The 24,475-nt window shown below is 43.1% G+C and overlaps 1 protein-coding gene and 1 long non-coding RNA gene across 2 annotated transcripts; both read left to right on the top strand.

Annotated features, from left to right (window-relative positions):
- Nucleotides 1-735: 735 nt before the first annotated feature.
- LOC124268404 lies at nucleotides 736-2,633 on the top strand. The gene is made up of 5 exons (XR_006896269.1): nucleotides 736-894; nucleotides 1,093-1,124; nucleotides 1,658-1,797; nucleotides 2,089-2,207; nucleotides 2,412-2,633. It is a non-coding gene; the product is annotated as an uncharacterized LOC124268404 (long non-coding RNA).
- A 6,212-nt stretch (nucleotides 2,634-8,845) lies between these two features.
- Nucleotides 8,846-23,357, top strand: LOC124268373 (proteasome subunit alpha type-5). The gene is made up of 9 exons (XM_046703346.1): nucleotides 8,846-8,954; nucleotides 9,237-9,345; nucleotides 10,327-10,453; nucleotides 10,868-10,935; nucleotides 11,305-11,412; nucleotides 12,358-12,416; nucleotides 13,300-13,402; nucleotides 21,690-21,776; nucleotides 22,556-23,357. The coding sequence occupies exons 2-9, from the start codon at nucleotides 9,250-9,252 to the stop codon at nucleotides 22,631-22,633; spliced, it is 726 nt and encodes a 241-aa protein (XP_046559302.1). The 5' UTR covers nucleotides 8,846-8,954; nucleotides 9,237-9,249; the 3' UTR covers nucleotides 22,634-23,357.
- Nucleotides 23,358-24,475: the final 1,118 nt, after the last annotated feature.

Below are 24,475 nucleotides of genomic sequence, written 5' to 3'. Positions count from 1 at the left end.
AATGTGGGGAATCGAACCCGTGTCTTCTATGTGACGAGCAAACGCTTTAACCACTAGGCTATCCTACAGCCCCCACGATATTCGTTTCAAGCCCCAGTTGCTCGGGAGAGTGTTTACCTATAACAGACAATGATATCGTTCTGATAAGACTGACAACCTGCCATCTGAGAAGAATGGGGACATTTTCACCAACTCCACGTGTTACATGCGTAAAAAACAGGATCCGGGCATCTGCCATGTACCCCACAAGGTGCAGACTGTGGGGGTTCATGTTTTACCAAATTACTGTTGACGATTATTTATCTACACGTCAAGGAGATAACACCCCATATACCATCCTTTTAGGCCCAGTGAAACGTTTCTTCATGTAATAAGGAATTGTATTCCATATCCTCAGTGTATTGTGTAGGTACACGATGTAAACATCTGTGGTGTCTGATGCCACGGCTAAACGCTTTTGATGAACCCATAACCTGAACAGAAATTGACCATGTACAGGACCATGTAGGAGAGTTGTCTGTATGATATAAATGATACCAACCCCACAAGTTAGTTTTCTATTACTGAAAACAATTAAGATTTTCTGCTATGTTTGATGAATTTGCTGTGTGTCTCTCCCTAACCCCTGCCAGATATTGAAATGTCAGTACAGGTCTCCACAGGTCTGACACTTGACTGCACCCTCCAACTCATGTACGGGTTCGACTGAGACGCTTCTTATGTTTTAAGCCAGATATTTGTGATTGGATAACTATATCTATCTAATCAGAGACGACGTTTTCAAGGACAGGGTTGCGTGGTGAACGGACATCTGCTGCTATAAAAGACCCCAAACACCCAAGATCGCCACTCCATCCCTGGAATCCACACAGAAACTGTCATCACCAAGACCAGGTAAAATTTATCTTTTCTATATTCCTTTCTCTTGTATGAACTTGGTCCGCGTTGTATCACATAGACTTACCATTAACCATGATCACGGGTTCGAATCCCCACCTCGAGCTGATTATGTATGTAAAATTGTATTTCAGTGTCATTCGCAACGACAGTTCTTGTAAATTTGTTATTGTGATTTATACACATCTTTTTCAGGTTTAAAAGCCCAAACAGCAGCAGGAAATATGGTATGTGGATGTGTGTTTGAATAGAATAGAACAATTATTCTACAAAAGGAACCTAATCATATTTAGAGTTTTATTGTGATTGCTATCTAATTGTTATATTTTGGTTTAGGGATTATGCCTTCTATCCATGGTCAAACAGGTTCTTTCACTTAACATCAGTAACGTTCTGATCTTTTGTTTGTTTGAAACATCACCTCTATATTTGACACATACGTAAAAATGAACCCCAGGTTAAGCTGCACGTTAAAGGTTCTTACACTGGCTCAGACGACTGCCTAATCTCCACAGATAGTTGCGGTCCCTTCATCATAATGTCTTTAGGGTGGCAGGGTAGCTAAGTGGTTCAAGTGCTCCAGGGTTCGATTCTGAAGATGTGAAATCCATTTCTGGCATCGCACTCTCGTATTGTTAAAAGCGGAATGTAACTACTTTTTATTTATTTGATTTCATCGTCAATACATAGTTTACGTGAAGTGCATCAATCTGTACACAGAAACGTCACATGCTTGGTATTATTCACAATCATTTTGCAGGCAAACTGGTGCCCCTCCGCCAAGGTGACCCTGTACGAGAAGGAATGCTTTAGGTGTAGATGTTTGACAGTCACGCATGACATGGCCAGTTTGGGAGCTTTCGACAACTCTGTGTCATCCGCCATTGTCCACGAGGGAGAGTAAGTACTTATGCACTCATCTGAAATATAATTGTGATGTTTATTTTTTCGAAAGACCCATACACCTTTTCTTTGCAAATTGCAAGTGTATAGGTGTTTAATTGGTTCGGATATGCACCGACTTTAAGAACTTTTACATTTATCATTTTAAATTTCAACTTCATAATTCAGTTGTTTCAACAATTGAGGCATTTACAAGAGGGACATAATCCAGACAAGCATTGCTTTATTTCGCGGATTTTTTAAACTCACAATTATCGGAGACTTTAATGTATAATGTTTCCCTTTTAGCTGGGCGCTGTACGGTGAGGTCAAATATTCCGGGAAGCGGATGATCCTTTCTGAAGGACAGTGCTACAGCTGCCTCCCTGGCGTGAATAACACTGCTTCGTCCATTAATAAAATTTGAGGTATGTACTTATTGGATTTTATCAGAAAACCGTTGAATATATTTATGGCAACAATTTTCTTTGTGTGGAGGCGAGAATCATGCGCGCACAGGTTGAGCACATGTAAGTGTGTTAGGAGGGTTTGAAGGCGTTGTTTAGCAGATGACTTCAGGAAACAAAATGTTCTGTTTATCCTTTAAGATGTTTAATTATCTCTGGTTTCAGCTGACGCCAACGTGGTGCAGCAGCTCTTCCTTTATTGGACGACTGACTTGCCTAACACTGACATGGATGCCCCGCAACACGTACAGCAACATAGACGCCGTGTTTCAATATCTACAGAAGGAAAACAAACAGATCATTTTATTGTAAATTAATACACTTAGACTAATTTCAACAATGTATATCAACACCAAGAGATAAATCTTTATAAATCAAGATATAATAACTGACCAGTAAAATAAATAAATAATGGACCATGCCAATTGGATGCTAGGTTGTAAATTGCGTTTCTTATCAATAAAAACATTGTAATTATTTTCCTGTTCATCCTTCAGTGCATTGTTGACACGATCTCCGTGGAACCAGGCATTTGTGAGTGGGTGCCGTATTGGACAGTGTGGGTTGGTGGGTTGGGGGAGAGGTTGGGAGGAGAGAGGGTTGGGGACGAGGGGCTGGGAGGAGAGGTTGGGGGAGGGTTGGGGAGAGGGTTGGGGAGGAGAGAGGTTGGGGGAAGAGAGGTTGGGGGAGAGGGTTGGGAGGAGAGGGTTGGGGGAGAGGGATGGGAGATGTTGGGGAGAGAGGCCTTGGGAGGAGAGGGTTGGGGGGAGAGATGGTTGGGGAGGAGAGAGGAGAGGTTGGGGGGAGAGGGTTGGGAGGGGTTGAGGTTGGGGAGAGAGGTTGAAGAGAGGGGGTGGGGGAGAGGGTTGGGGGGAGAGGTTGGGGAGAGGGTTGGGGAGGAAAGAGGTTTGGGAGGGAGGTTGGGGGAGAGAGGTTGGGGGAGAGAGGTTGGGAGGAGAGAGGTTGGGGACGAGGCTGGGAGGAGAGGTTGGGGAGAGAGGGTTGGGAGGAGAGAGGGTTGGGGAGAGGGTTGGGGAGATGTTGGGGGAGAGAGCTTGGGGGAGAGAGGGTTGGGAGAGAGGGTTGGGGAGAGAGGGGTTGGGGAGAGAGGGTTGGGAGGAGAGAGGTTGGGGGAGAGAGGTTGGGAGAGAGGGCTTGGGAGGAGAGGGTTGGGAGGAGAGAGGGTTGGGGGAGAGTTGGGGGCTTGGGAGGAGAGAGAGGTTGGGGGAGAGAGGGATTAGGGGAGAGGGTTGGGGAGAGAGGGTTGGGATGAGAGAGTTGGGAGGGAGAGAGGGTGGGAGGGTGAGAGGCTTGGGAGAGAAGAGGTTGGGGGGAGAGAGGGTTGGGGAGGAGAGAGTGGTTGGGGGAGTAGAGGGTTGGGAGGAGAGGAGATGTTGGGAGAGATAGGGATGGGGAGAGAGGGTAGGGAGAGAGGGTGGGAGGGGAGAGGGTTGGGAGGAGAGAGAGAGGTTGGGAGGAGAGAGGGTTGGGAGAGAGTGGTTGGGGGAGAGAGGGTGGGGAGAGAGATTGGGAGGAGAGATGTTTGGGTGGAGAGAGGGTTGGGGGAGAGGGTTGGGGAGAGAATGGTTGGGGGAGAGAGGGCTGGGAGGAGAGATGTTGGGGGAGAGATAGGGTTGGGGAGAGAGGGGTTGGGAGAGAGGGGAGGGTTGGGAGGAGAGAGGGTTGGGAGGAGGAGAGGGTTGGAAGGAGAGGGTTGGGAGGAGAGTGTTGGGAGAGAGAGAGGGTTGGGAGAGAGGGTTAGGAGGAGAGATGTTGGGGAGAGATAGGGTTGGGGAGAGAGGGTTGGGAGGAGAGATGTTGGGGAGAGGGTTGGGGAGAGAGGTTGGGGGAGATAGGTTGGGCAGAGAGGGTTGGGGGATAGAGGTTGGGGGAGAGAGGGTTGGGAGGAGAGAGGTTGGGGGAGAGAGGTTTGGGAGGTAAGAGACACAAGCGACCATTCACACTGACCACTTTGGCGTGATGAAACACATTCACAATGTTTGTGACATACTTTTCTAAATATATTTACGTATGTATGTATTTTTTTGGCTGTTGTTGTTTCCTACGGCTTTTAAAACCGTTAACATTCCAACAATATCACATGGTCTTCACACGTATTACCGCGACTGATGCTGGCAATCGAACCCGCCCTTCGGTGTGAGCAGCGAACGGTTTACCAGTAGGCCACCGCAATATTCAGTGCATAGGGTATAATTGTTTGTTGCTAAATCTGGCATGCTGCTTTTCTGCAAAAATAAAATAAAAAATGGAAACGTAAAAGTGGAAAAATGGAAATATCTGACATTTTCGCTGAAATTTCCCATGTCGACATGTATCAAGGGCGATTTGTGCGAGTATAATAAACTACAGCCACAAAAATACCGAAAAGTCCGGGGAATGAAAAAAGTAACCACATTGGAGTATGGCTACCCAAAACACCAACATGAAATGAATATACAACATGAATTACTGGGATATGACAAGAATGAGTTTTCATGTGTCTCTCATCAGAAGTGAGCACGCTTATGCTTTTCAAATTTCATGTACAATGACTGTTAAATTAATTACTAGAATATTACGTAAACAGCTAGGGTATTTGCGTAATAACATTTGCTAAGACCTTATTATGTTTCTTTATTTAATATATTCTTTCATTACTAACTGCCCTCCCTTTGCTTAAAAGTCTGAGATTTCTGATATCATAACCGTATGTTTTAAGGCCTTATAACATTAACTTATAGGGCCCCCGTATGCAGGAAATATGGTCTGCAGTACGATCAATGTCACTCGCTGTCAATGACTTCACCTCCCACCATATCGCAGTACCTATTGCAATGTAGTTATCTAACCGCGCTATATTCGAAGATATTTGCCAATTACAGGGCATGTGTGTAGCGAATTTAACTATATTTAACTATTTTTATTATGGAATGCGATAATCTAGTATATCCCTTAGCTGCTTCAGCTCTACTTATGTTTAGAAGAAGAAAATTATTATATCGTATGATATTACACCACCCACTTTTTCTTTAAGTTTTACTGTGTGTGTATAGAGGTATATTTTATATATGCATTGGTTTATGGATTTTATGTGTCTCGTAGGTATGTAAAGGCCGGGCAGATGTTTTATATGTGATACTGAAGATTTTATATATTATGTAAACATTTGCGTGACACAATAATAAAATAATTTCTTTCTCTCTCTCTTCTCTCTCTATAATTCTGTAGCCAGTTAAGAAGACTTCATTCTATGGCAAGTGTCACTAAACTTCAGTCTATAGCCAGTTTCACTATACTTCAGTCTATTGCCACATTCACTAAACTTCAGTCTATAGCCAGTTTCACTATACTTCAGTCTATTGCCAGTTTCACTAAACTTCAGTCTATTGCCAGTTTCACTAAACTTCAGTCTATTGCCAGTTTCACTAAACTTCATTCTATAGCAAGTTTCACTAAACTTCAGTCTATTGCCAATTTCACTAAACTTCATTCTATAGCAAGAACCCGGGTTCGATTCCCCACATGGGTACAAATATGAAGCCCATTTCTGGTGTCTCCAGCCGTGATATTGCTGGAATGTTGCTAAAAGCGGCGTGAAACTAAACTCACTCACTCACTATCCCTTTGACCATCATCACTCAGAAACTCAATAATATTGATAACATCAAAGAAAATAAAAATGGCGGCATCTGACGTCCCTGCCCCACGCCGAACAAACAATAAAACATTCAGAAGGGCCTTCAGAAAGAAACACGGGAAACTACCTTTGCATACATATTGTTAATAAAAAAACAAAAACTACCTTTCAAACTATTAGTCCACAACTTGAAGTAACCACTTCCTGATACGGAGTCGAAAGCTGTTTTCAAATCTATAAAAGCACAGTACACTCTGCCCATATGAAGGGATAAGTACTTATTAATGATTTCATCTAGTACGAAAATATCATCAACAGTCAGGCATCCCTTCCTAAAACCATATTGTTCCAAAACTAAAATACTGTTAGTCTCTGTCCAACACATTCGAAAATATCATCTTTTCCGAAAACTTCGAACAGTGTGATAGTTAGATGGCAAATTAACACTTTTCTTTTTGTGCAAAGGTATAGTTGGACTTGCTGTCAACAAAGGAGCGTTATGTAAGACTTTAATTGGCATTACGCTGTAACCAGGTGCAATTAAACAGTTCTGCAAGTGTATCGTATTATCTTTGGAAGATATTTCTCTACCAGTTCTCATGGCTCATTGTCGCTTCTCTCACATCGTGATCGGTAGATTCTACAAAACTAACAATAAACGGATACGGTCCTCTGGTGATGCATTAAGATGATGAAGCTAATTTCAAACATTCCATTCACCAGGTGAGGTGTTATTAATAGCACTAACTGATCCAGACTTACAGCAGACCGGAAACATTTATTGCAATTGTTTAATATGAATGTCATTAAAGTATCGGCTGTGACCCACTGTGTTTATATACAGTACAACCAGAAATTATTGAGAATTTAAAGATTGTAATTTTTTATATTTTTCACTCATTACTCACGTATTAATGTGAATATTAGCAGAACATAACTCCAGATTCAAAGACAGGTGAACAGTTAGTATTTTGTCAAGTCACCATGGGCAGCAATGCAGGCTTCGATGCGGCGGGGCATACTACTGATCAAAGAAGTTAGAAAGTCGTGGTCCATGCTGTCCCAATATCGGACCACCTCTTCTTTCATTTCAGCAATATTTGTCAGATTTTTCTTATTGACACTTTCCTTCATAAGTCCCCAAACATTTTCTATTGGATTTAGGTCAGGGCTATAGCTTGGCCAATCTAATAATGTCAGATTTTGGGTCCGAAACCAGGCCTGTGAATACTTTGAACGATGTTTTGGGTCGTTGTCCTGCTGGAAAATCCAAAACTTTCCGTAGAACACGTGAGCAGATGGAAGTAAATGTCCCTCGAGAATATCTGTGTACCGCTCACTGTTCATATTCCCTTCAAATACACAGAGGGGTGTTGCCCCTAACACAGATATGCCACCCCACACGTTGAATTTCGGACTGTACTTTGGGCGCTGATACAAAGGTTGATTATACTAGAAATCCAATTAAACATATTCGTACAATTCTCAATAATTTCTGGTCATACTATACGTGCGAGCTTTTCACCGCTGAGATCTAGTTTCAACAGCATATCGGTTTGGGGTTTGCCATATCTAACCATTGAGAATTTCTTCTATTCCCGATCGTTCTTTAGAAAAGACTTAAATTTTTGTCACGTTAATCTCACACTGTCACTGAAGTTGAGAGACTTAAGTCTTACTGCACTTCAAATTTCCTGATCATTTCAAAACTGACACTTTCTGTTTGAAAAGATGTGTTACCAGTACTGATGTTGGTCCACGTGGATTTGATGGCAGATTAAGTGAGTGAGTGAGTATGGTTTTACGCCGCTTTCAGCAATATTCTGGCAATATCACGACGGGGGGACACCCGAAATGGGCTTCACACATTGTACCCATGTGGGGAATCGAACCCGGGTCTTCGGCGTGACAAGCCAACGCTTTAACCACTAGACTACCCCACCGCTCCTAATCCACATTAAGAAATTGAAATTGTGTTGGCGTTTCCTTCAGCAAGCCTACACAGATCATATACATTCCATCTAAGTCGAATGTTTCGTAACGTTTTCACTTATCGCCCTCATTTCCTTGAGTTCTTTAATGACTTCTGGGGCACATATAATCATGCCAATAATGGTTGGCACCCCCCTCTCCAATTAAAAAAATTAAAGGGGATCACAACCATTATTGGCATGTGTATATTTCACCATCTATTGTCGTCTGTCTCCCTCTAGGCTCGGGGTTGACCACCACGCCATTGGCGGTTAAGCAGAAGTAAACACGACAGAAACAAAGTGTTGAATTTATATAATTACAGAATTGTGTCATTTTTGTTTTAAATTTCATTCAATGGGCATTAAACGAAAATACCCAATGGGACATTCATATCAAGTGTGAGTTTCAGGGGTTATTAACAAGGATTGTTTTATTCCTAATTTTCGGATTACACTGACGAATATTTGTGAACTGTCTACCGTTTACCAAGTACAATGATCAAAAGTAACATACGTATGGTTAAATGTTGTCAAAGACAACTTCTCTGTATACACGATACATAATCATGAATGGGCTTGTGTGAGAACAAAAGAGGGTCTGAAGTACGAAAAACAAACATGCAGGTCTGCTCCTTAGCACCAGAGCAAAGTCTCAATGAGTATAATGTGTATTAATCAACTGGTACTATCGTGCCGCTGTTTGTAATAAATAAATAAATTTAAATTTCAGCTACAGTGCCTGGGCGCTCTCTCACGTGCACGTACTGACGTTTCTGTCGATTAACGAGATACGAATGATAAGATAACAACCACCAGACTTTACACTGGTTCTTAGATTAGTTTTAGCATTAATTTTCTACATAATATATAGGTTATTTTAAGGTTTTAAGGTTTGCTTTATAAACAGTTTATATATTCAGTTGAAGTCGGATCGTTGTCGCTAAATTAAGTATAAGGGAGATCACTCTAAATGCTTGTTCGTTTGGGGTTGATAGCGCATCAAATTTTCCTCTGCCGTATAGTACTTATTCCGCCATTGCAAAACAAACCTTGCTTTGTCACGCGTGGATACCGGTGTGTGTGTATATCTGGTTTTGGGTAAGTATTCAGTTTTATCTTCAATTATTTTTACTGAATCTGCCAGTTGAGGATCTGTGGTAGAGATGTTTTAAACTCATATCATGCTTTGCATGTGTGTCTGGGCGTTTGGTCGACTGGAAAATACGTGAAACGTTAGTTGATTTCACAGCATGACTTCGTGTTTTTGCAGTCCGTAAACTATTTCATTTTGACAATAAATTTCTAAAGTAAACCCACAGTGTTATCGCATTAACCAAATGAAGAAAATGCTAATGGTTAAACTGTTTTGTTTTTTCTCAGGTCAAGAGGAATCATGTTTCTTACCAGATCTGAGTATGACCGAGGTGTTAACACCTTCTCGCCGGAGGGACGACTATTCCAGGTGGAATATGCCATTGAGGCAATCAAAGTATGTACACTGACAGGAGAAAACTAGATCACGTGGGATTAATACTGCCAGCACACATTGTGATTTTCAAATAGCGCCGAGCCCTGATCCTTAGAACTCTCCAAACCTAACAGCTCATAGTGAAAGCTGTGAAATCCATACATATCCTAATCACTCCTCCTTCCTTTATTTAAATGAGTGGCACTCAGCTAATTGCTTTTCTCATGATCCAGGGGTGGAAATAACTTTAAAATTGCTAGTGTACTCTGGTACAGTGGCACATGTAAAATCACTTGCCCTGATCATTTTTCCACTATACCGGACGTTTTATTGCTGATTTTTTAAAACAAACAACATTATTAACATTGGAGAGTCAACTGGACACCGGTACAGCGTGATATACTAACTTGCTTGCCCGACAGAAAAAAACACTTGACCGGACGCCGGGCAATGGGTTATTTCCACCCCTGTCATCGTTTATGATACAAATTCACTTGGTAGTCTTTATATCCATATTTGAAACAATGTCTAGCATAACAGGAAGTACACATAAAATGATTAATTATCATGCCTAGAGATGTTTGGCAGCAAGTTCCCTATTGTCATTTACAATACAAAGTCTCTATTGTTTGTTCTCCTCTGACAGTCTTGTTTAGACAGGTTATACTACACATAATAACAGTTATACTGTGCACAAGAAAATACAAAGCTACCTCGGGTATATGTTCCATGTTATGCGTAACGTATGAGTTATCCATGGAAATGAGACCCAAGTTATCATGTGGTGAGGGATGACTGTACTTGTTACACAACTCATGTCAAGATGGTTCCCTCTAAGACTTGTTCAGATTGTATATGTTGTAATATACTGATGCCATTTTTATTTTACCTACTTTAAACTGGATGTTTTCTCGTGATTTGAAAATATCAGCAATGAGCAGATATCAGCTTTAAGTAAATGACTAGATTTAGCTGTACATTTTCTTTGTCGTTATTTTCAAGCTTGGATCAACTGCAATTGGCATCCAGACAGGAGAAGGGGTTGTCCTGGCAGTGGAAAAAAGAGTCACGTCCCCCTTGATTGAACCTTCCAGCATTGAGAAGATTATGGAAGTTGACAACCATATAGGTACTGTTTACATATAATGATGTGAAATGACAAGTCAAATTAAGTCAGATTTGTTCCCATCATCATGATCATACAACCACTTTACAAACAATGGCCACACAGCTACTGTCATAGCTATATTAGCTCTAATTCAAAAGCTTGACCAACCTGGGTACAGATGAAATGCCCTTGTGATGTTGAAACAATGAGTAAGATGGGAATTTAGGAATTTGTACTAGCTAGTATTATTTGGGCTAGTATTAGTATTTAGTTTGAATCCTGCTACCCCAAACTTGACTTGGGAAATAATATGGGCAGTTTTACCTTGATGACTCTCACCAATTGGGCTGTCATTTGCTTGGTGCATATACATCTCCAAAGCAGTGTTTTTCACTGCATTAGCCAGCTGAAGTAGAGTTTGACTTTCTTCTGAAGGGTGCGCCATGAGTGGTCTCATTGCTGATTCCCGGACACTGATCGACAGAGCAAGAACAGAAGCACAGGTGAGAATGCAGGTCCCTGTTATTTCTGTCTGAGAAAGCTTTATGCACACTTCAGTGATACTACAGCTATAATTCATTTGTAAGTCATCAACCTGCTTTTGGGTTGATAATTATAAAACAAGTTTTGCCCATCACACTTACCCATCAAACTGATGGTTACTTAATGCTAAAATGTCAGTGTTTGGTAACACTGTTAATAGGCCTTCGCAGTCTTAGGAATAATATGGTTTTGGATTATCATCATGGGCAAAATACAGGAAAGTAATTGATATTGTCTTACCATGATCATTACCCAGTGTGAAAAAAATAAAGAAACGATTATCATGGCATTAGGATGCAAACACTATAACTGCGAGCATTGTGTTTCAGAACCACTGGTTCACCTACAATGAGAAGATGACCGTGGAGAGCGTGACCCAGGCAGTTAGTAACCTTGCCCTAGCCTTCGGTGATGATGATGCAGACCCAGGTGCCATGGTTAGTGTCCAGCTTGTGGGTCAGGAATGAATGAGGATATCGGACAATATCTGGTTTGCCCAAGTCTGTGATTATGTCCAGACAAGGATCTGTCAGCACAATTGTTTGTATCTGTGTATATTGTGATATTGTTGAGATCTTTACACCCCTGATTCAGAAGAATGTTAGAAGATGCTACGGGGCGGTGGGGTAGCCTAATGGTTAAAGCGTTGGCTCGTCACGCCGAAGATCCGGGTTCGAATCCCCACATGGGCACAATGAGTGAAGCCCATTTCCGGTGTCCCCAGCCGTGATGTTGCTGGAATATTGCTAAAAGCGGAGTAAAACCAAACTCAGTCAGTCAGTAGAAGATGCCACAGACACAAGCCAAGGCTTCTTTTACTCAACAAGTTTTAGTCCACAGAATTCTCCTCATAACTTTGCACAAAGAATCATAGCCCGATTAACTATATATTGTATCCCAACTAATGGTTTTACTACAAGTGTCTATAAAATTTATATATGTTTGATATACCCCAATTATTTTAACACCGAGGAATGTTTCTGCACTGATTGAATACAGGTATCGGGGCAGTTAGGTGGCGTAGCCTAGTGTTTAAAGCGTCCGCCCGTCATGACTTCCACTATCAGGAAGCCACACTTTGCTTGTTTCACGTTAAACCTAAAGCATAAGTATATTGTGTAATGTCTAACTCATTGACTTGAAATAAGTCATACACTTAAAATACCGTATAATACCCAATGAAAATGGAAATATTCAATGGGAATGCTTACATACATATAATACCCAATAGCTCAACATTATCATTTGATTATATGTATCACTGACACTATCTATCCAGTCCGATAGTCATTATAGAGTCAATGAAAACAGATGTAAAATAGTTTTATAAACATGAACTCATCAAGTATGTGTTTTCTGATCCATAGTTTCCTGTTTTACAGAGTCGACCATTTGGAGTAGCACTGTTGTTTGCGGGTCTTGACAAGAAGGGCCCACAGCTGTAAGTGTTTCCCATTTATATCTGTTATATTCTGGTTGTTTTCCTTCATTGGCAGGTGTGTATAGTTTTACTGTCGGTTGTTATGAATATGTAACTTGTTTTGGTGATGATATGGACCCGTGAAGATCCGGGGTAGAATAGGTCTTCAGCAACCCATGCTTGTCGTAAGAGGCGACTAACGGGATCGGGTGGTCAGGCTCACTGACTTGGTTGACACGTCATCGGTTCCCAATTGCGCAGATCGATGCTCATGTTGTTGACCACTGGATTGTCTTGTCCAGACTTGATTATTTACAGACCGCCGCCATATAGCTGGAATATTGTATTGGCGTAAAACTAAACTCACTCACTCACTGGTGATGATATGGCTGAAATACTGCCAGTGTGACTTAAAATCTCAACTCACTCACTCTCACTGTAGGTGTGTCTACAGACTGATGGCATGAGGACTAGAAAACTGTCGCTGATGAACTGTCACAGTGTTCAGGTGTTCTAGAAACTATGTCTCTGCTCTAGGTGTCACTGTACACAGTGGTGGAATTTTTGTTATGGTGGTGTTAAAGTGTATGCATAAAAACCTCCACAGTACAGTCAGCTCATGAGATAGGAGTCCAGTATCATTACCCAACTGTTGTCCAGATGAGGGACGCTCGGGTAGTCTAGTGGTTAAAGTGTTCACTCATCACGCCGAAGACCCGAGTTCGATACCCCAAATGGGTAAAAAGTCTGAAGCCCATTTCTGATGTACCCCACTTTTATTTCATTGGAATATTGCTAAAAGCAGCATAAAACTAAACTCACTCACTCACTTGTCTAGATGTCTGAATGTGAATTAGTCAGTGATATAAGGAGGCATGCCTGTACCATGTGTTCTCTCTGTCAGGTTTCACATGGACCCCTCTGGGACCTTCATCCAGTATGATGCCAAGGCCATCGGGTCTGGGTCTGAGGGAGCCCAGCAGGCACTGCAGGAGGTGTATCATAAGGTGGGTAGGATATTGTCAACGTGTGTATATGCGTCAACTGGGGAATTAGCTCATAATTAGATGAAGTGTGCATTGATGAAGACGAAGGCATAGTTGAGTTCAAAATTCTTTAGTTTCATGACAAACAAATACACAAGACATGAGCGAGATGAGCGGTGTACCTGCTCAACCCCAGGGCGTTTCCTACAAGCGGCATTCTCCTGCTCGTGGTCGTCCCAACAGACAGTCCAAATACCGAACTCGTACTTCTCCACTGTCCAGATGTGAGCATACTAAGTATATATACAGTTTTTGACAACAATGGACAGGCGACGACTCATCGATGGGCAGACAGAAAAACAATAGCACTTCCTTGACCAGTTGATGTGATGGCAGACACGGCCAAGGGGGATTACCAATGAAGGTTATAAATGTCTTATACAATAATTAACGGGCTGACAAGTCAATTTACAATGCGGTAGTGATAAGGATGTACAGTAGTGATTAAAAATACAGCTTAGCGTCATATATATATATTACAATAAAGTCTCACATTTCTCGAGTACATAGTTTTGGACTTTTTAAATATTTGGACGATGGCTGTCCTGAATTAGTCCCTATAACAATATGATGAGGTAGTCAGTATGTCATAAGTTGGGTAGGATATCTTAGGTTGGTTGGACTTACGAGGTGGGTGGGGACGTGGCCTAAGGTTGATTGTATATTATAAGGTGGATTGTGGTGTACCACAAGATAAGTAGTATATCATCAGGTGGGTAGGGGCGTGGCCTAAGGTGGATTGTATATTATGAGGTGGATTTTGGTGTACCACAAGATGGGTAGTACATCATGAGGTGGGTGGGGACGTGGCCTAAGGTGGGTGGAGGCGTGGCACAAGGTGGATTGTATATTATGAGGTGGATTATGGTGTACCACAAGATGGGAAGAACATCATGAGGTGGGTGGGGGCGTGGCCTAAGGTGGATTGTATATTATAAGGTGGATTGTGGTGTACCACAAGATGGGTAGTACATCATGAGGTGGGTGGGGCGTGGCCTAAGGTGGGTGGGCGTGGCCCAAGGTGGATTGTATATTATAAGGTGGATTGTGGTGTATCACAAGATGGGTAGTACATCATGAGGTGGGTGGGGGCGTGGCCTAAGGTGGATTGTATATTATAAGGTGGATTGTGGTGTACCACAAGATGGGTAGTACATCATGAGGTGGGTGGGGGCGTGGCCTAAGGTGGGTGGAGGCGTGGCCCAAGGTGGATTGTATATTATAAGGTGGATTGTGGTGTATCACAAGATGGGTAGTACATCATGAGGTGGGTGGGGGCGTGGCCTAAGGTGGATTGTATATTATAAGGTGGATTGTGGTGTACCACAAGATGGGTAGTACATCATGAGGTGGGTGGGGGCGTGGCCTAAGGCGGATTGTGGTGTACCACAAGATAAGTAGTATTGTATGGTGGATTGTATATTATAAGGTGGATTGTGGTGTACCACAAGATGGGTAGTACATCATGAGGTGGGTGGGGGTGTGGCCTAAGGTCGATTGTGGTGTACCACAAGATGGGTAGTACATCATGAGGTGGGTGGGGGCGTAGCCTAAGGTGGATTAGGTGCGGGTTTGGCATAAGGTGGGTTGTATATAAAAAGCTGGGTTGGGGTGTGGCCTAAGGTGGATTGGGGTGTGGCATAATATGGGTTGTACATCGTAAAGTGGCTTGGATATCATAAGCTGGTTTTGGCATAAGATGGATTGTATATCCTAAGGTGGGTGGCTGTATAGCATAAGATAGTTTAGGCACATCACATGAACCTGATTAGGCATTTACTGATTGTATCTGAGCTATGCTTGTCATGTTTAATGGCTTGGATGTGCACACACTTTGATTGTATTCCATACCTGATTCCACTACGTGAATACAGGTGATGAAGGCCGATGGTGGAACATCCTGTATTGTGTGGATGAATGTATATTTTTCCTTATCCTGACTCATGCTCTTTTGCTTGTCTTCTTCTTCTTGCGAACATAGTGGAACACTTGTATCTCCTTAATTGAAGCTCCCTTCAATGTAAAATCACTAATTGGTACTCACCAAGAGTTGCCTCCCTTGCCCTTTTGGCGGGAACAGGTGTCGCCACCCTCTGGCCTCATGCTTCACTCTCTCCTTCTTCGCCCAGTGAGCAGGATGTGAGAGCGCCTGTGTCTCCTTACACACTATATCCTTTGGTTTTTCTTAGTTTATTACCTCTTATAGGTTACTATAGAGGTATAGCTAGTATCCTTCAGTAATTTGCATTGATAATTAATCATTATTTCTACTGTTTATTCCGTGAGTTAAGTGATTGTTCAGCTAGTATTTCGTTGATGAAAATCTGTACTATTTGCAATTCACGTTTTCAGTTGCTGACCATGTATTATGCCCTAGTTGTGCTTTCGCCTTGTGCGTTTGATACGTTGCAGTTACTGCATTAATCTATCAATTCTGCTTTTCATAAATATCTTTGCGTCATTGAGGCGTATCGCGAATAGAGTCCGCGCAAACAAAGGGTTAGACATGGCCGATACAGCCAGGATTCCCCTTCCAGTCAGCTGCTGTCGATAGACCCCTCCCGTCTGGTGTTTAGCAAGAGACTCCGTCGGAAGATGGGCGTGGGATGCAGTCCGCCACCTCTAAGAAGCGTCCTGCCTCCCCAGGCGTCCGTCATCGCAGCTAAAGTCCAAGAGGGCCACGGCGTCTTCCCAGCGCGAGACTTAGGACCCCAGGGCAGCGTCGACATCAAGGGGAAGTCTCACGAAATCGTCAAGAACTTTCTCAGCCGAGATCGTTCCAGCCGCCCGAACTGGGCCTCTCGATGATCAGCCGATCATCATCCCTGGCGTCACGCCACAAGAAGCGACCGGTGACAGCTACAGTGACATCAGCAGAGATCGCCATGCAGCCTGATGCCTCTACACTGATGTCAGGCGACTTCCCTGAGGGCTCAGCAGCTGTCATCGCCAGAGAGGGCACCGACTACTTAAATCGCAGACCATCCCAGGCGAGCTGTTGCGGCAGATCATGACCATGATGGAGGCTACTACAGTCGAGAAAAGCAGCCAGCCCAGGGCCGAGCAGCATGAGGCGATACCCCAGAGGCACCCCAGTCAAGCGTAGCAGCCACGTGCGCAAAGCAGCCGAGAGGAAGGAAGTCACAGACCACCTCGGCGAAGGGCGCAGATGTACAGTCTTCGCGAAGGCCTTGCCGAAGGCGGAGAGAAGATCGTCACCGTCCTCGGCCTCATCATCAGATGCAGACTCAGACCACCAGGCGTCCGCGGAAACCGTCCGCGGAAGTCAAAGGCGCCGCTCCCCAGGTCGGGCGCAGAGGAAGCTGCGAAGGCCGTCACACAGATCGTCATCGTCCAGAAGGGCGTCGAGGGACTATTCAAGAGCTTCGCGAAGCCGTCAACATTCTCCTCGCCAGATCTAGGTCTTCCCATAGGCGCCAGATCACCTAGGCGATCTCCACGCCATTCACCGCCCGATCTCCGCATTACATCACCTGCGCGGGTCACCACACAAGTCGGCACACAGGTCTACAGTCAGGTCTCCCGAGTGTCACCCGACATAGAGATAGCAGCCCACAGGTCACCATCAGAAGAGCATCAACCTCTCATCTCCGATGCTGGTACAGAAGATGATGGAGGCATCATCTTCTCAGGCGCTGAGATAAGATATTGGATGGTAAACAACCTAGATTTATCTTCACCGTCCAAGAGTGGCAACTCAGCGCAGACATACCTGATGAAGGAAGGCGATGCAGGCGCCATCACCTTACCTCCGATCGACCCGATTGCTGCGGTGCCACATAATCTAGATACAGCCTTCATTAAAGCCGAAAGTGCAGACACCACATCTTAATTCACGCTAAGAAGTTCTCCACGCACAACATGGAACCCTTCCTGAAGGCACAAGACATCGATGACAACTACAAGCTGATCAGCGATGTTAAGAACAAGAACTACAAGATTGGCGATGTCGCAAGCTGGTGCAGATAGAAAACATGGCCGAGGCGCATGTTTTTGGCCTAAATAGATCTAGAGCGATCTATGAGACACTTATCACCAGATTTAAAAATCGACCTCTGAAGATGATAGGATGATCTACTGGGCCCTACTGATGCAAAGAAGGACCAGCAGTTCCTTACAGATCATCTCACATCTGTCTCAGCAGCACTGACCTTAACTTCGTCGTCAAGGCCTCCTGCGGCTTCCTGCAGCTGGGGTGAGAACTTTACAGCTCCACTCTATACAGCCCGTGGTCATCCCCAAACATCTTTGATGGAGGAATAGACAAAGTCTCCAAGGGGAAGTCACTAAGGACTCAGAGAAGTCCTTATGATCAAGTCGATGGACCAGCTAGCCAAGCGTCATCAGGCAGACTTCACAAAGATACTCAGGGAGATCTAAGTTCTCGGGACTACAGAAAGCCGCGGGATAGGAAGATATCCAGCACCAGGGGAAAAGATTCTTTTAAAATTAGCCCATATGGCAACTATAGAGGAGGGTCAGGAAGAGGCAGGACACCCAGAGGTTCCGCACCTATAAGCTGAAAGACAGGTTGGAGCGACTGGAGTCTTCCACCCCAGCCGTTCCAGTACAACCGTCACAAGTGGGTGGGCGCCTCCAACTACACTGGGAGAACTGGGGAATGTTACAAGAACCTTATGTCTCCAACATTCTTCAACCGCAGTTTATTATCCCACTACAGGCCCGCGCCTCCGCTGACAGTCAACCCTTACAAGTTTGACATACAGGCACAACAACTACCAAAGTTAAAGAGGCGGTTACATCACTCATAACCAAACAGGCCATAGAAGTACTAGATCAAGTAAACATCGAACCAGGCTTCTACTCCCCAGTTTTCCTAATACCCAAGAAAAACTCCAAGGAGAAATACAGACTCATTTACAACATGAGCTTTTTCAGCAGGAATTATCTCGCAAACCACCAAAGTTTAGCATGATACACCTTCCTCAGTTCACGGCAGTTGATTAAGCCCCATGGATTACATGGCCAGTATAGATCTGCAAGGCATATCTACATATCGATACATCCGAATCCAGGAAATATCTAAGATTTACACTAGGCGGGCTACATTACCAATGGAAAGTACTCCCATTAGGCATATCATCAGCCCCTGGCTATTCCGAGGATAAGCGAAACCTATTGTCACCTATCTACATCGTCTAGGGCTCGCGGTCGCGTTCTACCTCGACGACGGGATACAAGTAGATCAAGATCCACAGCGTCTCAAACTACAGTTAAACTACATCATAAAGCTACTAACACAGCTAGGATGGTTAGTAAACTTACTCAAGTCGGACCTAGTACCATCGCCAAGATCTGCAGTTCCTAGGCATTCGATTTATCACGAAATCACAACCGTGTCGTCGTACCAGAAGACCGTTGGCTCAAGATCCAACAGACCATTCCGCCAGCTCTACTCTCTCCGTTACCACTCGACAATGGCAGAGCTTGTTGGGTCTCCTCACATCAGCCCAAGACATGACAGTCTCAGGCAGATTACAGTTAAGCCCAATACAGGTCTTCATCAATGCTCATCTCGGCGACCTACAACCATTCAGTCTACGAAGCGTCTCAGACCTCATCTACTATGGTGGACCAGGAGGTCGAATGTTTGCGAAGGTATTTGTTTAGAAGAGCAGGAATTCAAAACCCATCTATATGTAGGCGCGTCGGCTCCAAGGTTGGGGAGCTCATCTAAGCCAACGGGGCGGCATCAGGGTTATGGAATCAGCAAGAAAGCAAGCTCCATATAAACATGTTAGAGATGAATGCTGTAATCAGCGCCATACTTCATTGGAGCACCATTCTACAGAATCGCGCCAATGATTCATACCGACAACTTCGACAGTGGCGTTCTATGTGAACAAACAAGGTTCAGCGAGATCACTGAACCTATTGACTTTAAGCTTTCAACTGTTAGATCTAATACCACGATCTAAACCTACATGTCAGAGCATGTCACATTCCCGGAGCCAAGAATGTACTAGCAGGCGCGCTCTCTCGGCCCACATCAACCGTCACCGACAGAATGGATGCTCAATACAGAAATATTTGCACAGATAATCAAGCAAATAGGGCCCCGCTAGTAGATCTATTAAGCAACAACGCTTCAACAATCAGCTACCGACATTACGTGTCACCAGTCCCAGACCCACAAGCATGGGCAGGGGGCGGCTCTAAGCATATCCTGGGAAGGCCTCAATGCGTCGCGTTTCCGCCGCCAGCAATAATACCTCAAGTGTTACAGAAAATCAGACAAACACAGAGCCTCCAACTCACTTTGGTGGCCCTACTGGCCGGCCAGAGCGTGGTTTCCCATTCTAATTCAAGAAATCGGTCAACCAACACTAGAGCTACCCAAAGCTCAAATCTATTAATACATCCACACACCAAACAGGTGCGGAAGCCCAGAAGTATTCCAACTTCATTATGGACTGTATTAAAATGTGTTTAAACAAGAGGGTATTCTACCAGGGCGGCAAAAGCGGTCAAAAGCTTGCCTTCGCATAATTCTACCGCGTAACTTATGCGGCGACAAGTGGCACAGTTTTGAAATTACGCAGCAAATAAAGGGATTTACAGCAAGAGATGCTACTCATCCACAAGTGGCAGATTATTTGTGTTACTTACGGCAAAACAAACATTTAAAAGGCTCGACATTGTCAACATATCTTGCCGCGCTTAGTTCTGTGATTACCATGAGAACAGGTGTCAAATTGACAAAAACTCCAGAGTTACTGGCCTTACTACGTGCTTTCCGATTGGAGGACCAAAAGCGGAAGTTCCACGCCCCAGCTTGGGATCTGAATATAGTGTTACAACACCTCACAAGTGAGGCTTATGAACCGTTGGAATCGACAAACTTTGAATTTCTCTCACAAGCGCTTTTCCTGTTATCTCTAGCCACAGCAGCCAGGATGTCGGAAATTCACGCACTAGATTATGAGAGGATACAGTTTGATGACAATCAAAACACAGCACACCTGGGACTAAGATGGGATTTCATGTAAAATCAACTACCAGGTCAACCAGACAGGTTATTTCATATCCCTGCATTATCCTCCATTCTCGGATCTCAAGATACACTGGACTTATCTCTATGCCCAGTCAGAGCTCTCAAAATCTATTTCTGACGTTCCAAAACAAAGGCGAAGATTTCTCAAAGCGATTATTCATTCCCTTGTCGGCAACAACTCAGACAGAAGTCTCGTTACCACCATATCTATATGGATAAGAACTGTCATGCCAGCCTACAAGGCAGCAGGACTGGACCCTCCAACAGCATCAAATCCCCATGAGATCAGGGCTTTGGCTTCCACTCTGCGCCCTACGGTAACTGTTCATTGAATACAATTATGGAAGGATGCTTTTGGAAATCTAACATGGTGTTTGCTAATCACTACCTGAGAGATATCACCACCGAGGGGCGTCTCAGGCATTCACCATTTCGGTCCCTTGGTCCTCACACAGCAGTTGACAGTCCCTCATAAGCGTTAACCGCGTAGTCTTCACGAGATTAATATGCATAATTGTTACATGCATTATCTAGCTTATAACTCTCACGGAGTTCTAGCACTATGTATATATGTTCAGTGGTATAGCTTCTCTATCAGAGTAAACTTTGATATTGTTGTTTATAATATCTCAGTATATTATTAATGTAAATACCCCAGTATGGCATTATAACCCATGGCTTATAATAGAGGAATTATCCTAAGTCTATGCCTTTATGAAGTTCCGTAGGGGAGTTATTACAGTTATATCTATATAAATCACTAATTCTATAAATCCAAAGTATTCTGTTTTGCCCACCTCCGTTTCCGTAGGATTCTACAAACAAAAGAGCATGAGTCAGGATAAGGAAAAATATGTAATTTTTGAGTAAAATTGATATTTTATACTTATCCTGACTCATGGAGGTTAGCCCTCACATCCTCCCCACATAACACTTTGGATTTCCCTGTAAGTTCAAGTGTTGGGCTCGCAAAATCAGGAGAGAGTGAAGCATGAGGCCAGAGGGTGGCGACACCTGTTCCCGCCAAAAGGGCAAGGGAGGCAACTCTTGGTGAGTACCAATTAGTGATTTTACATTGAAGGGAGCTTCAATTAAGGAGATACAAGTGTTCCACTATGTTCGCAAGAAGAAGAAGACAAGCAAAAGAGCATGAGTCAGGATAAGTATAAAATATCAATTTTACTCAAAAAAATACATTTTTTATTGTTTCAGTCTATGACATTGAAGGAGGCATGTAAGTCAGCTCTGACGATTCTAAAACAGGTGATGGAGGAGAAACTTAATTCCACAAATGTTGAGGTGAGTGGTTCATGTTTGCCAGGCTGATCAAACAGTTACATTCCCTTCACCTGGCTCCCAGATCACTTCTACAAGCCTGTGTAGCTTAAGTCTGGAGACCTCCTCAGGGGGTACGTAAGTCCCAAAACTTTCAAAGTCAATTTAAACTTGCCAGGATTTTTAGACGTAGCATTCTTGTCTTTTTAATTGTAGCTAACATTTCTTACAATCACCAGCAGCTGAAGGGATGGTGTAAATCCAACTAGGGTCCATGCAGGTAGCCAAGGTACTGTAAGTCCCCATGGTCCCTAGTTTGGTGATCTACCTTCTGGTGTTGGCGATCTATAGCTTGTTTTTAAATTGTATTGTCCAAATAGCGCTATCAGTTTTAACTCTCCATACTAGTTTTAGTTGTAATTGTGATATTCTAGTTGTTTTACTGTCCTTCGTCGACAGGTGTTATTATTTCTCTATATATTCTATTTAATGTCAAGTGTTCTCGTCACGATATGGCTGAAATATTGCCGATGTGACGTTAAATAACTCACTCACTCACTAAGTCTGGAGAGAGGTGGTGGAGTAGTCTAATGGTTAAATCGTTCGCTCATCACGCTGAAGATCTGGGTTCGAGTCCCTACATGGGTACAATGTGTGAAGCCTATTTCTGGTGCTTCCCTGCCATGATATTGCTGGAATAATGCTTATCACGGCGTAAAACTAAACTAACTCACTCTTTCTCATTATGAGTTGAATAACCTGTTTGATGTTGTGAAGGGTAACACATTTGTTTATATTTACAGATGTCGACAGTAACGCCTCAACGCAACTTCCACATGTTCTCTAAGGAGGAACTGGAGGATGTTATAAAGGACCTGTGAGAGATGCTTCCTGATGTATGTCTGACTCAGTCGCCCACAGATCACAGTGCTTACAACATGTCCCCACAGTCTCTCTTCATATACACACATCTTCTTACCAGTCCAATTTGGGCAGAGAGAATGTAAAACTGCTTGACACAGAAGTTTCATTTTCTGCAGTTTTCTTTTTGTTGAAATATCAACTTTCCAAGAGGCATTCAAACACCCAATTTCAATTATCTCAATCTGAGATAACCTTATTTGTGATCATTGCATCTAAATGAAATGTGCAGCTTCACATGTTTGGTATTCATTATTTTGCTTTTTGATGTTATCATCATTAAGTTTCCCTTTCATCTTGTTCCAAACTGTGTCCCTGGCTGAAGAATCACATGTATTTGATGAGTGCTTGTGTGGGCTTTGTTGTAGAAGTTATCATCATTTCAGTGAGAAACATGTGCATCCTATTACAGTAATTACTTTCAAAGAAAGTAAATATTTAGATCAATTAAGTCAAAAATATTTAAGGAGTGTCCATTGTTTCCGATGTGTTGAAAGTTTCAGGACAACTGGCAACAGGATGATGTTATTTGTTACTTGACTGCAATTTGTGTACAGCTTTGTGATCGCTGACAGATGCTGTCTTCATTTCCATGCTCTTTGCAAATCACTTGTACAACATTGTGTGAGCACAATGTAAATAGTGTATTTTGATGGTGGACTCAATATTAAACATTATCATCAATATATGTGTTGTTGATGTGTTGAGGGGGCAGTGGGGTAGCCTGGTGGTTAAACCGTTCACTTGTCATGCCGAAGACCCGGGTTTGATTCCCCACATGAGTACAATGTGTGAAGCCCATTTCTGGTGTCCCCCAGCTGTGATATTGCTGGAATATTGCTAAAAGGGGGCATAAAACTACACTCACTCACTCACTGATGTTGAGAGATTTAACACAAATGTTCGTGATACACCTCGATGTAGAATTTCCGCTTCCATAAACTGTGCTTGTGTGCGATATTTAAAATCAGAATTTTTCCTCTGGTAGACCTGTTATGTGTGATCATTCACGATCACTGTTTTCGATGTCATCAGATAAGCTTTCAGTTCAGACTGTCGATGCAGTATTGAGGTATGTGTGAATGAATCATTTAGAACAGCTGAATATTCTGTATCTGGAAAACAAATGTGATGGGGCAGATCAGAACAGGAATAATAAAACCACATGCTGTTGTGGACATGGTATACACTATCTTTTCTGAGAGCCACAGGGCCTGTGATTACTTTGAAAACAACCTTGGGTGCAGATACTTGTATCTAATCAAATTACTATATTTTGGAAAAATGTTTTCCTGATATTGTCTATACATGTTCGTAGAAGCATCACCACTTTCCAGTGTGCCTAGAAAATATCTAAACGATTGACTTGACCGGTCGTTTGACCAGTTTAGATGCGCCTCATAAACAGTACCATGCTCCCGAAGTATATACAAGAACTTAGTTAAGCACCCCCTGATACATCTCACGATTAAATGAGCCCAGATCTTAGTCCTTTGTGGCATATCTGGGATGTGATTGGTCGTTGTGTGCAACAAGGGGATAAAAAATCAACATGGATTCCAGTCATTTTTTTATGAGTCAAAGGATCATACGGGTCAGAAAAACTATCATCGCGAAAATACAGGGGCGCCTCAATTTTATAGTTCCCGGTTGTATGCAAATACTTTGCTGGCACGACTTCATTCAGTATTAAAGTATATGTTATTATGAGGCTCTTTAACGTAATAACATTAATGTTCCTCTTAACACTGTCGTTTTTGTGTAAATGTTATGATATGTGGAACATCTGGATAAGGGTTCCG

Source organism: Haliotis rubra, unplaced genomic scaffold, assembly GCF_003918875.1.
Source record: "Haliotis rubra isolate DU_JTF1 unplaced genomic scaffold, ASM391887v1 Scf1009, whole genome shotgun sequence".
NCBI lineage: Eukaryota > Metazoa > Mollusca > Gastropoda > Lepetellida > Haliotidae > Haliotis > Haliotis rubra.
This window is presented reverse-complemented; position numbering and strand designations above follow the sequence as displayed.